This window comes from Vigna umbellata, chromosome 5 (genome assembly GCF_029865625.1).
Source record: "Vigna umbellata cultivar VRB3 chromosome 5, Vumbellata_1.0, whole genome shotgun sequence".
Taxonomy (NCBI): domain Eukaryota; kingdom Viridiplantae; phylum Streptophyta; class Magnoliopsida; order Fabales; family Fabaceae; genus Vigna; species Vigna umbellata.
Genome location: NC_142169.1, coordinates 13,959,262 through 13,973,003, shown reverse-complemented (window position 1 = coordinate 13,973,003; position 13,742 = coordinate 13,959,262). Strand labels below are relative to the sequence as shown.

Genomic DNA, 13,742 nt, shown 5'->3' with positions numbered 1-13,742 from the left:
TTGTCTCTAACGTCCACTTTTTGATATTTGATTTGTAGCTATGTGGATGCGTGTAGAATAACTTATTTGGAACAATAGAGTAAATTGTGCATGCAACATATACGACTTTTCTTATCATTTTTTGTTGATAGAGGGAGCTTTAACTTCTTTATATCTTAGTTTTTGATGATGAACAATAGAATGATTTAATGGCAAGATTGTTGATAGGGGGAGCTTTAACCTCTTTATATCTTAGTTTTTGATGATGAACAATAGAATGGTTTAATGGTTTCTTGCATAATAAATGGCATAACAAATGTTTTATATTGATGATGTTTGTGCTTGATATGCGAATCTATTAATGTTGAATGAATCATGCTTAAAACAGATTGATAATCTCATTTCTGGTTGAAATAATCGATTAAACATAGTATATAATCTGTTAGATGTAACTAGATCACTTAGTAAGCTTAGCAGAAACAAACTACTCTGTGGTAATCGATTATACAAGGTATATAACCGATTAAAACATAAAGCATGCCATAATTTGTTTCATAAGTGGGATAACGTGTTAAGGAGGGTAATTGGATAGATAATATGCTTAAGTGTTGGAATAATCGATTACGTAAGTTTCATAATCGGTTAAAACAAGATAACATAGTCTAATCCTTTGCATTTATAGTCTGATATGTTATAACTGTCAATTGAAACAAGAACAAGCTTAACTGTTTAGATAATCGATTAATGCATAGAATAATATGTTAAAATAGAAACAAAAGCATAACAGATTACATAAATATCCTAATCGATTATAATGCGACAAGATTTGAAAATCCTATTTATATGTGACTTGAAACCTGTTTCAATAACGTTACAATTTTCAAATACTAACATTCTCATTGAGTTTTGATTATAGGTGCTTTCAAGAGATATTCTTGGAGAATCTACACTACATTGGTTGATTATTCATCAAGATTCCTTCAAGACTTTATGCTAAAGTGGTTCTGATTCAATCTGCACTAGAGGAGTGTGTCTTAGAGATCAAATTCTTCATAAACAATTTGTGTATTGTGTACTTGTGCGGGTTTGCCAGGGGTTAAGGGCTGTGATTGCTCTTGTATTGTAAGAGATTGAGGTTGTTCATCTCTTGGGTTGCTATATTGATTTTGAGTGGTGAGAAGAGTCATTGAGAGGGTTGTCTCTGTATTTCTATATACTCAATCAATTATAGTAGATTTCTTTCAACTAAGGTTGTTGAAGGAGGACTGAATGTAGGCTTGTGATAGCTGAACCCGTATAAATTGTTTGTGTTGATCTTTCTCTACTTGTTGATTCATTACTTTTTGTTTATTGTTTTCAAGAAAGCAAATAACGCATAAATTTTTTGATAAGGTCATTAAAAAGGGTTAATCCAATTCACCCCCTTCTTGGCTTAAGATATAAGGCCTTTCTTTTCTTAAACTTTTGTTGTTTTTGAGCATTGAATATTTAATGTCATTTAATGCTTGCTCAGAACAACAAAGTGTTTTTTGATTTTCTACCGTTAGGTAGCATTTTGCAATTAATCTCTTTTCTTTAAAGATACCAAGCATAATATAACTACTTCATCATTAGACAAGGTACTGGTTAAGCTCATGGTATCGTTTAGTTAAGTAAACGCTCCTTTTGATTTTGTCTCTTTTTAGATAGATAGCGTTTAACTTGTTTAAGCTTTCTTTAATGTTTTGACTTTTATGTCTTTTAAGATGTTTTGTCACAGACATCGTCTCGACCTGTTTTGTTTTCGATAGCTATACTGAATACCTTTTTCAGGTATGATAAGCATCAAGCATTTAACTTTTAATTCTCTTAGACGTTTTAGACACAACATCGTTTAACCATGCGTCAAGTTGTTTTAACCTAGATGTTTTTCTATTTCCTAAGAACCTAAGTGTTTTCCTAACCTTTTCTATGTTGGGGATTCTGCTTTTAGGTTTTGTGTGCTTGGGATTTAGGCTCTAATTCTTGTATTTTCACCCTAAGTTATTTTCTGATTATTATCTCATTTTAATGTTATTTGATTAAACTTCAAAACATGAGAGTGTTTAGGCACATAGACAATTTTATCTTTAACAAGCATCACCTAGAGCATCTTAACTACCATGATCATTATCATAGATACACTACCATCACGACTATCCCAATCATGAACAACACCATGAGCATCATCGTATCATAACACCATAATGGAAAGAATCAATCACACTCATGTACCCTACCTCACCGACTATAGCTGCTCCTACAACCCAATCTGTAGATTCCCCATACAGATACGCTCGAGTAGTCCCGCAATCCAGCTAAGGAACATGTAATTCTACCACACAAGGACAATGAAGACACATTTACCTCCACACAAGGAAGGTTCAATACCCGAATAACCCTTCTTATGAACACAAGGCAAAAGGAAGCACCTATCCGCAAATAACACTAGGATTTACTAGGTACAACAAGTAGACTTAATGCTCATCAATCACATACTAAGGTACATCTAAACACTCACTGATGCTTCAATCTCAACCACAAGTCAAACCTGACACTAAACATATCATCTAATCTCATTCCCTGATTATCATCACGTTCCACAGCTCCTCAAGCTTGGTCCACATTCATTCTTCCTCAAATTCACCATTTCTAACAAAAATGCACTAGGATAATCGTTTATCATAAGTGGTAATCGATTACTTCTGAAAAGGTTCATATTTACACAAAACATATTGTGATAATCGATTATGTATGATAATTGATTATCTCAATGAAAATTCCTAGAAATGTCACATATTAAAGGATAATCGATTATCATCCTAAATAATCGATTACTCCCGAAACCATACTCTCAATCAACGCGCAAATAATCTATTATAACTAATGATAATCCATTATTGCCGAATCGAAACACATCTTGAACATATTTCAAGCATTCAAATCACATACATACTACAACCCTAGGTCACGAGAAAACATAACCAAAACATCATGCATCTATTCAAGCCTTACATACCCTTATCAACAAACCCTAATACATACATTACATCCCTTGAATCATCCAAATCCAATCATTGACATGATATACCCCAATCTAACCTAATTTTACTACATATGTTTATTACCACACCCTTACAATATATATTTGCATAAAAACCCCCAAGCATCATAACTTTGTTCTCCCTTTGCATTAAACCCTTTATTGGGATAACCCAACAAAACATACATAATATATTCATAGGGAAAACCCATCACAAATATTATCAAAAACCTATTCCCACGCATACACAACCCTTGCCCAACAATAGCAACAACTAATCATAATCATAATCATATAAACATATACTAAACAAAGATTTTCATGTAAGTGAATCCATAATACATAGCATACAATAAACAATGATAAGCTTCCACATACCTTGGCCAATACTAGAGTTTTATCTAACTTCAAAACATCACAAATCCTCCTTTGCGCTAAGGTTTTCTGTAGCTCTTCCTCTTTTCTACTAGAAAACACCTTTTCTCTCTCTTACCTCTCTCAATTTCGTTTTTAGATATAGAGAACAATGTGTAAACCCTAGTTTCCCTTATCCTTTTTATCTTCTTTTAATCTTTCTCTATCTTTTTGGATTTAATAAAATCTCTCACTTTATCTCTAAAACCACTAAGATTTCCTCTCTTATTCTCTCTTAACTACTTTTTAAAATATCAGCAACCACTAAATATCACCACTATTCATGTAATGTTTCAATTTTATTTCATATTTAATTTTTTAATTCTTTTTCTTTCTACACTCCCTTAACTTAATTTCTGCACAACTTAATAAAGGCATCATTTTATCCTTGGGCCTAAAATTTAAATAAAACAAAAGTTACCTTAACTCTCTTTCTCTCTAGAATTGAACCCACACCCATTGAATCCTAAACTACCCTTCTATCAACAAGCCAACACACTACATTGGTAATATCACACACACACACCCATAAATAATCAAAATAACAATATATTAATCATATGTTTCACTTAATCATCAATATCATTAAATAATTACTTAGCAATTATAATTCTAAAAAGAAACACTTAAACACTAAACATAAATTATCAAACAATAATACTCAAGTCTCATAACCCCTTTTCTTCCCTATTTACCACATTTTTTTTTGGATCTTACAATGATATTAATATATTAACCTATGTTTCAAATGTTTCAAAATTAATAAGAGTTGTAAGTAGGCCTAGAGCACAACAAATTCAAATAATCTATCCAAAGGTTGGGTTTCATTGATCTTTAACTTATTGATTTTTGTATGTGAAATTTAGACCATCATATTTGACTATTTTCTTTGTCATATTGAGTGTAACAAGTAGTCATATTCCTGGGCATGTAGGTACTACATCATGTCTTGGATCAAGACCATCATCTGAGCATGAATTAGAGATGATTGGATTGAGGTAATAATATATCTTTAATATCTTACAAATCACATTCAAGTTTGAAACGTTAGAATGCAAATATAATAAAGTTGTCCTATTTTTGTAACGGTTTAACAATTCATCCCCAATAACAGAGGTTACAATGATGAAGATACGACAAGAATAGAGTACATATCTTTTGGAGAGATGAAGTTAAGCATACAATAGTTCAGTTTCAATACTTTGTGTTTTGATAGCTTTAGTTTTTAGTTTGAATTGTGATAACTTTAATTTTAGTTTGAATTGTGATTAGTGCAGAGTTTGTTCATGAGTTCTCGATATTTGAAATGCCAAAACTAGTGTTTTGTTTTTACAGGTTTAGTAAAATTGTAGAAACGAATCTTATATATATAAAAAAACACAGAAGAGACATCAGAAAATGCATTTTTCGACATCAATTGACGTCGAAACATTTTCGGCATCAATTGACGTTAAAAGTGCACTTTCAGTTGTCAAAAGCCTTACAATGTAATTTTTAGAGACTATCTCATAAACCTATGCTAAGCGGGAAAAATGTGTCACTTAAGATTATAGAACATAAAAATTGTTTGGTTTTTGATGTCATTTAACATCTTTTTTTTTACCTTTGGACGTAGTTGATGTTTTGAGAAATGTTAAAGGTAAAAGATAACATACGTTAAATTTCTTTTTTGTAGTAATGATATAAAATCCAGTGTGTAAGAACTTAATATTATTAAAAGTTATGAAATTGATGTACATGCTACGAAGGTTGCTTCTTATGTTCATTCTTTTTTTTCATCCAACTTATGGCTTAACTAAGAGTTCTATTGGGAAATCTAATTGTGGGTGTATTTTTCGTGGCCATCATGCTTTCATTCTCATCATATCATACTATAAAGAAAGAATGAAATATATGTTGAGGGTATGAGTTTAACTATCAAAGTTGTTATATCTAAGGGTTGACCTAATATTTGAATTGAGTGTGACTCTCAGTTTGTTAAAAACTCAGAATTATACTTCTAACGTTAAAAACTCAGAATTATACTTCTAACGTTACATAAAATATTTGTAGAGTACATGGCCGAATTGTTTTCTCAATATCAAGAATATGTATATGTATTCATCTTATATATTTTTAAAGATGATAATAATTGTTTTTAAAGAATATTTGTACTTGATGACCTAATGTTGCCCATTTTTGTACTTTTTCAATTTTTAATGATATTTTAAAATATTTTGCATATTTTTCAATTTCTAATGGTGTTTTAAAATGTTTTGCATAACGAATATTATTTATGGTGTCAACCTAATTATTAAGACAAGAAATAATAAAGTGATGATTAAACACTCCATCTTCTATTAAAAAGGCAACAAATAAAGTTGTAACCAACTCAACCAAAAGCTTACTTTTACGTTTTTCTTTTATTTTAAATAAAAATTTATGTATTTATACAAGCAATGTTAATTCTGAAAATACACATAAAAAGTTCTTCATACTTATTCTAATTAACGTCATATTTAAGGAAAAATTCTTACAAACACTAAGAAGAATTTTTTGTTTTTTTGTTTTCTCAGAAAACAACATTCTCCCAAAACAAGATCCTTGCAATGCTGGATCCTAATTAATCTGAAAGAAACTTGGGTATCAATTTGTTCTGATTGTACACTTTATTCATAAATTACAAACATAGTTTTAGAAATCAACATGAAGATTTTGTAAAAGTTTCCTGTTTTAATTGCTATGAAGTTAATTACTATCTAACAAGAACAACAAATTGAGTCGAAATTTATGTATCCTAAAAGATAGACAAAACATTAATTTATACTAAAATAATGAAACACAACCTACTGCGCTTGCACTAAATAGTCGGCTTCATGTTTCTACCATTTAAAACCAAATATAGATGACATTTTCGGAAGCAAGAAAGCGAATATTGAAAAAGGAAGCACAAGTTCCAACTGCTTGAATTGAATATCCAAATTCATGGGTACAAGAAACTCAGAATTTGGGAATATCAAATAAATTATAGTAAGAAAAACATGAACATATCGAAGAATCTAAAAACTTAACTATATTATATTTTATATTGATGATGAAAAATTGGTATTAATATTTAAAAGGAAAGGAAGAAGCAGAAAAACAAAATCCACGTAACCTAATGTGAATTAAATCATGGCGATCTTCTGCTGGACCAGTAATCAAAGTAGACCAAACCCAAAACAGTTTGTGGGTCCAAATATTTAATGTGACCTCTTCAGAGATGAAGCTAAAGTAGCTCTTTACACCTGTGAAGTAAATATTGTAGGGTAGTGATTTTCTTTCATGATATTAATTAATTAATTATAGTTTTTATTCAGACATTACTACTTGCTTGCTGCTGCTGCTGACCACTGGTCTTGCTTCTTTGGCTCTATCATTCTGGCTCTGAAGCAGAGTGGTTGGACCTATAACAGATAGCTGTTGAAGCAGCAGGCATGGCAGCTACAACATTTGTATTTTTCTCTCACTATTAGAGAAACTCTCTCATTATTGGGTACAACCAGTGATTGTTATTTTGTTTCAGATCAAGTCAAACAACCCAATAATTAATATTAATGCCACTTACATATATTTTTTAGAGTTTAAATTATATTTTATGACATTTTAGATATTAAATAAAATATGTTAAGATAATAAATAATACTTACCTTTTTGTGGGTCGAAGGTTTGGTTAACTTAAAATATGACTAATTCATTAGAATAATATGATAGGAATTATAAAAATATCATATTTTAAAAAACATTACTAATATAATCCCAGTAAACAGTCTTAAGCATTTATAATGGAGAGTTTATTTTATATTATTTGTAAGTTTGAAAGAATTTGTAGTAAAAGGTCAACCGTTATTATCACTCTAGAGTTGAGATGCTTTGTAGTGATACATTGAACTTGAACTTCCATCTATCTTTAAGCAAATTTTATCTCAAAATTTGAAGAGTTGTGTAGGAATAAAAAATTTTTGATCTATGAGTAAGTCTTTTGTTACTTAAAATGATAAAAACTTTACTTACAAATATTAACAAATAAAAGAATATATTTATTATATACAAAATGTGTAACTTAAAATAGTCTTGTTAATTAATAAAACAAATTTTAATAAGAATAATTAGAAACAAATAATAATTATATAAGAAAATAAAGTATAATGACAAAAGAAGTTAAAGATACATACTTTAATTTTAATATAAGAACTGAAGAAGGTAAATAACTCTGATACGAAACAAAAATAAGAAAACACAGTATGTATCTGAACTAGAATGTCGAAAATGAATATAGAGTTTAAGATGAGAAAAACCAGGAAAGAATAAGGGAGTAAAAGAAGAAAAATAAAAGTAGAATATTTGAAGTACTGAATCACTAACATCACTTAAGAGAGAGGAAAAAATGAGAATGATTAACGTTAACATAACAAGGGGACGAAAGTGTACAGCTTTTACATGGTGAAACTGTGATATTTTTATAACACCCTCCTATTTAACAGGAAAAAAAATACAGACATATTTATATATATATATATATATATATATATATATATATATATATATATATATATATATATATATATATACATACATACATAGAGAGATAGTGAGAGGGAAGAGCTGAAATATACGCCATAAGAGTGTGAAATCAGGGAAAAAGTGCAGAGACAGTGAGAGCCTGAGAGTCGTGGGTGTGTGGTTATCAGTACTTAGCCAAACCCTGCAAATTAGGCTTGCGTATTTCAAAATCGAAACCCAATCTCACTTTTCTCTACCACTTTTACACTTACAAAAACCTTCAACACCATATCAGAGTAAAACTAACAATTTGCCTCACGCTCTCTAAGCCATATATAAACATGTTGGATTACGAATGGAACTCATCAATGATACTCCTCGCCGGAAATGAACTCACCGCCGGCGAACCCGACCAAACGCGCCGGCAAATTTTCGACCACAACTTTGCCATGTTAACTGACCCCATTCTACATGGCTCAACACCAACACCCACCACTGCTTTCTCGATTCACCACCCCTTCAACCCACCACCACAACAGCAGCACCACCATCACAACCCCCAGCAGCACTTCTTCGACCCACGCGCCTTCCAAAGCGCGTCCTCCGCTTCCTTCTCGCCACCACCTTCGGTGCTCTCACTTAACCCAATCCCACCTCTAGCTCGCTCCCACTGTGGACTTGGGCCTGGCTCCGGGCTTGGGTTTCTGCTCATGTCCAAGTCTGAGGATGTGACTTCGCCCGTTAACTTTGAGTGCTCTGGTCATGGTTTCGGGCCTGGACCCGGGCTTGGACTCAACCTCGGTGGTCGCACTTATTTTGCCGCTTCCAACGAAGACACCCTGGACAGATTCTACCGTTGCAAGACGGTGGAATCGGTTTCCACCGTGGCGTCAAATTTGCCACGCTGTCAAGCAGAAGGTTGTAACACGGACCTCTCCGAAGCCAAGCACTACCACCGCCGCCACAAGGTGTGTGAGTTCCACTCCAAGGCCGCCACCGTCATTGCCGCCGGGTTGACTCAGCGATTCTGCCAGCAGTGCAGCAGGTTGTGGTCTTTAGGGGAGGGGGTTTTACACAATTACGAATTTGCCACTGGCCGTTGTAGTTTGAACCAATCATTGGCTTCGGGGTGATCCTTTGGGTATTTCCGTCCGGTTCAGGAAATTTCCCTCTTTCTCTTCCATTTTTGTTCTTTTTGCATTGCTTGTTATAGTAGTGCAATTACCCAAACCCTTAACTGTGCTCTTTCATATCATAATTAATTATCTTTCATAATTATAATATATGAAAAAAAAAAAGGAAACTAACACCTTACACCCCATGTTTTTCTACCCAATCAACTTTTTAATAGGTTGAGTTAATTTCGATTCCAAACCGTTAGAAGGAAAATATCCTCTCTTTTTTCTTCGATGTTGAAAGGAAGTATCTTTTGTCACTCCAAAATTAATTATTTTCGGTATAAAAAATTCATTATATTTTATTTTTCATTATTTTGTCGCATGAAAACAACTATTTATACCATCTATTTCAGAGTTAACTTATTCTTATTTCATCTTAAAGACAAGTTGTGAAATTACATGAAGGCATCACGTCGGTGGTTTCCTAGAATGCAGTCGGAAGGATGAGATCAGAAATACGAGAATGTCATTTGGAACATTGTTTTTTGTCCCGTGATTCCGTAACGAGGGCATTCGCGTCCCTAAAATTTTCTAACATCGCCGACGTACTACCAGTACTATCCTGTTTTTACGTTTTTTTAGCTGAAGCATTGAATTGCAACTTCAATAAATGAGATTCTCTATTTTCTATGGGTTACTTTACAACAATTGCAGCTTCATTGTTGATTTTAAGTGAAAGGTACCTTTTTTAGTTTGACATGTGTTAATTGATTTTAGTTTGGTTTTGCAGATTCCATCTTCTTTCAGAATTTGACAATGGGAAACGGAGCTGCAGGAAGAGACTGGCAGATCACAATCGTCGCAGAAGAAAAACTCAGCAGGCAACTCAAGACATTCACAAATCTCAGCCTTCTTTGGACAATGTTACATGTACGGCTTCTTCTCTTTTCTTCATTCTCTTTCTCTTACCCTTCATAAACAACAAGTACACAATATCTTAAATTCTCCTTAATCATTTCAAACACACTTTTAATTGTATATAATGAACACTGTTCCAGGATTCGCACTACTTTGTACTTGTGCTTTTCTAGAATAATGGAAATTCTCTTTTTCTGTCTGCAATAATCACACGTTTTAGTACATAAACTGATGTACCCTTTTAAACCAAGAGTTGAATAAATCGATTAGGCCATAATTGTGATGTGGTAGTGATTAACCACATGAATCTGGCAGGGTCCTCTTCTGAATCTGGAGCTCAATCTTCGTCATCAATGAAGGTGGCAGTGTCACCCCCAGATTATTTTCAGCAAAATAGAGGCACTTCGTCAACATCATCATCTGGGTCATTGTTTTTCTCAAGTGGGGCCAATTTGCATGGCTAATAGTACCCATGCCATTAATTATAAAGGAACGGAATCAACAATAATGTACTGAACTTCCTCTTGTAAAACTTTAATCTGGAGAGTCTGATCTGTGAAATTGATTTTGGGCATCTCTGATTTGAGCTTTCACTGTTGTGAATTTTGGTAAGGTAAATGGCAGAAGGGAAAAAGTAAGAACTAAAATTGAACACTACTATTTGGATTTTCCCGTAAATAGTGGCGTTTGGGTATCAGAGAAAGTCGGGGGCAGCTGAGCAGAAGTGTTCAGACTACTGCCCTAGGGCACCTTCATTTTGTGGCATTGACTTTGTCTGCGCTGGAATTTCTCTGAAATATGCAGCAATTATATGCATTACTCACCCATTCCATTATACAGATGTTGGAAAATCTACCCACACCAATTTCTAGAACAAAATCAAAAATTTTACTTTTTCACAATTTAAATTTAGTTTATATATAAGCTAAGGACATCTTTGGTTTGATGGAAGATTAAATAAAATATAGATCTCTTAATTCATATTTAAGCTGCAACTATATTTTCACATGTGAATTTCAGACAATAAATATTATATTGGACATGCATTGGTTTGCAAAAACTATTTTACATTATTTTTTTAAATATGTATTTTTAGCTTGTGTATAAATTATTTTACTATTTAGAGAGGTCAATTTCAATTCTTTTTAATTTTTTTTTCTGAACATTGTGACGTAAACACTTGTATATTTTCTAGGAATATTAAAATATTATTCAATTATATTTAAATAACTTTATATTCAAAATTAGACTATGATGTATAATCAACACTAGTGTTTGGATTAGGAGTGGATGTGAGGTTAGGGAGTAAAATGATTTGAGATGATGAAAACGATGGAGAGGAGATTATAGTGTTGTTTGGAATAAAAGGATTTGAAACTATAGATGAAGATATTTGAGTTCAAAGTTTACGAGAATTTGTGAATGATCTGCATACTATATTAAAATAATTCATAAAAATAAATTATTATCAATTTATCTTTGTGTAAAAATTTGATATAAATCTAAATTTAAGTAATGGAACTTATATTAAAAGGAAATTGAATTTGTTATTGATAAAAAAATTAAAATTACAAAATTAAATTAAAATTTAGAAAAGGGATTTGTAAGAATAAATTTCAAAAACATTTCTTAAATAATAAATTGTATATTATTATTTAAATTATTGCTAACCAAAAATATATTAAATTTCACATAGTAAATAAAAATTGTCCATATTCACAGTATTGAACACAAAATACAATTCATTAATATAAACTAAATAAATTAAATTTAACAATTTTGGAAAGTTATTTAACATAGTGCATCAATTTAATCTTCCAAAGTTTGCAATATTGAATAGGTGTTGTTCAATTCTTGCCTCATAATTAATGTCAAATTGGAAAGGCTATCTTAGATGTTATTAATTTTGTCCATAATTTGTGTAAACTTGTCATCTTCATTTGGGACTCCATCTAATTGTATTGTTTGTTGTTGAATTTGGGGTTGTGGTCAAATGTTAGCTACATCTTCTACAACATTTAGAGCGTCTTCATTAGCATAAACATCTTCTATGCTTCCATGTTGCCAAATGTCATCGACATTAACAATGTACAATTGGGACAATGTTCTTGTACCAAAGTAGTGATTCCATCCCAATCCATAACTTAAATCAACTTCAAAGAGAACAAGTATTCTTGTAATCAATATTGCGTACTGAAGAGACATGTTGTTCCTGTATTTTACCATGTGATGCATAATGTGATGTGACTAGTTAATGACAATGTTATTTTTCAAACACCACAAGAAGAATATGTTCTCATGAGTTAGTTTAACAAGATTTGTACCCTGAAGTGACAATATATGAACAAGCATATAATGCAAGAGTTTATCATTGATATTTAAACTCCATGCAAGTGAGGTCTGACCATGGAATTTAAAGCTTTAAGCTTGTTGTACTGTATGTCTTTAGGTATGGGTTGAAATGATAACTTTCGACCTTCATACGATAGATTACAGCAAGTGATCCAATATGTAAGTTTGATTCTAATATTTTTCGATTTCACTTCACTAGAGATATAACCATTAACGCTAACTTTGAGGTTTGTGTATAATACTTTAATGAGTTCAACATAGTAAGTGAGACTATGAATCTTCACTAAAAAATTTAAACCTTGAAATAGTAGTGGTTATATGAAGTCCAACCCCGATTCGTCAAAGAACAACGAGACCATGATTTTATGTGACAGTACATGTCATATAAAGAAGTGGGCATTATATTCTTTCATTTGGGCTAAACAAGCAAGAGCGAGAAAAAACCTAAAAACCACAAAAGGCTCAATCAACGCAACAATGCTAGATCTAGAGACAGAAGGTCGTGGTGACTCCAAAGAAGGTGGTCAGTGTTGGAGACAACGAGGCACGTGTTGTTGGAAAGGACGACTGCAACGAACTGTGATCGACACATGATAATGCTTTTAGACTCTAATGGCAGCAATTTCAATGGTGATGTGATTGCGTGGCCGAGATGTGGAAATCCGTGTGGTAACCTATCAGGGATGACGAAAGTTTTTCTAAAAAACCTTAGGCTCTAGATACTATGTTCAATATAATAAAAACTATGTATGAGATTAATATCTCTTGTATTGAATATACACATACGATACTATATTTATAATAGAAGAAATATGGGGTAAACTCAAAATACAAATAAAAAATAATAAGAAACTAACTAGAGATAAAATATAAAGAAAATATATCTATCTAAGATATCTAATAATCTAATATATCTAACAAAAACCAAAGAAACATGTTCTACTTAACAAGGTCAAAGATACCAACCAAACAATATATTAATACCAAAATATTTTTCTAAAATAAACATAACTATAGTCCATACACACATATGTTGCTTCCATTCACGAACCATGTTAAATTAAAACGATCTAAATTGACTAACCTTTTCAATAAGTAGATGGTAGAAGGTGAACCACAAGCATGCAACCCCTTCTTTGAAGAAGAACAACAAGTGCAAACCTTTTCCTTCTCCAACAAAATCACACAAACACGAATGCCCTTAATTTAAGAACCATCACGCTAGATGCGACGTTGTTGTGAACGAAGAGCATCGACCACTCACGAAGACTAACCACAAGCAAGAACCACGACATTGAAGCAACACCAACAACAAACCTACAAAAGTGCACATAAGAAATGAATCACACATTAAAAACATCACACCACAAACATTTTGA

The 13,742-nt window shown here is 32.1% G+C and overlaps 1 protein-coding gene across 1 annotated transcript; it reads left to right on the top strand.

Moving 5' to 3' along the window:
• The first annotated feature begins 8,062 nt into the window (after nt 1-8,062).
• On the top strand, nt 8,063-10,658 carry LOC124829678 (uncharacterized). The gene is made up of 3 exons (XM_047303235.2): nt 8,063-9,020; nt 9,884-10,023; nt 10,327-10,658. The coding sequence occupies exons 1-3, from the start codon at nt 8,317-8,319 to the stop codon at nt 10,473-10,475; spliced, it is 993 nt and encodes a 330-aa protein (XP_047159191.1). The 5' UTR covers nt 8,063-8,316; the 3' UTR covers nt 10,476-10,658.
• Nucleotides 10,659-13,742: the final 3,084 nt, after the last annotated feature.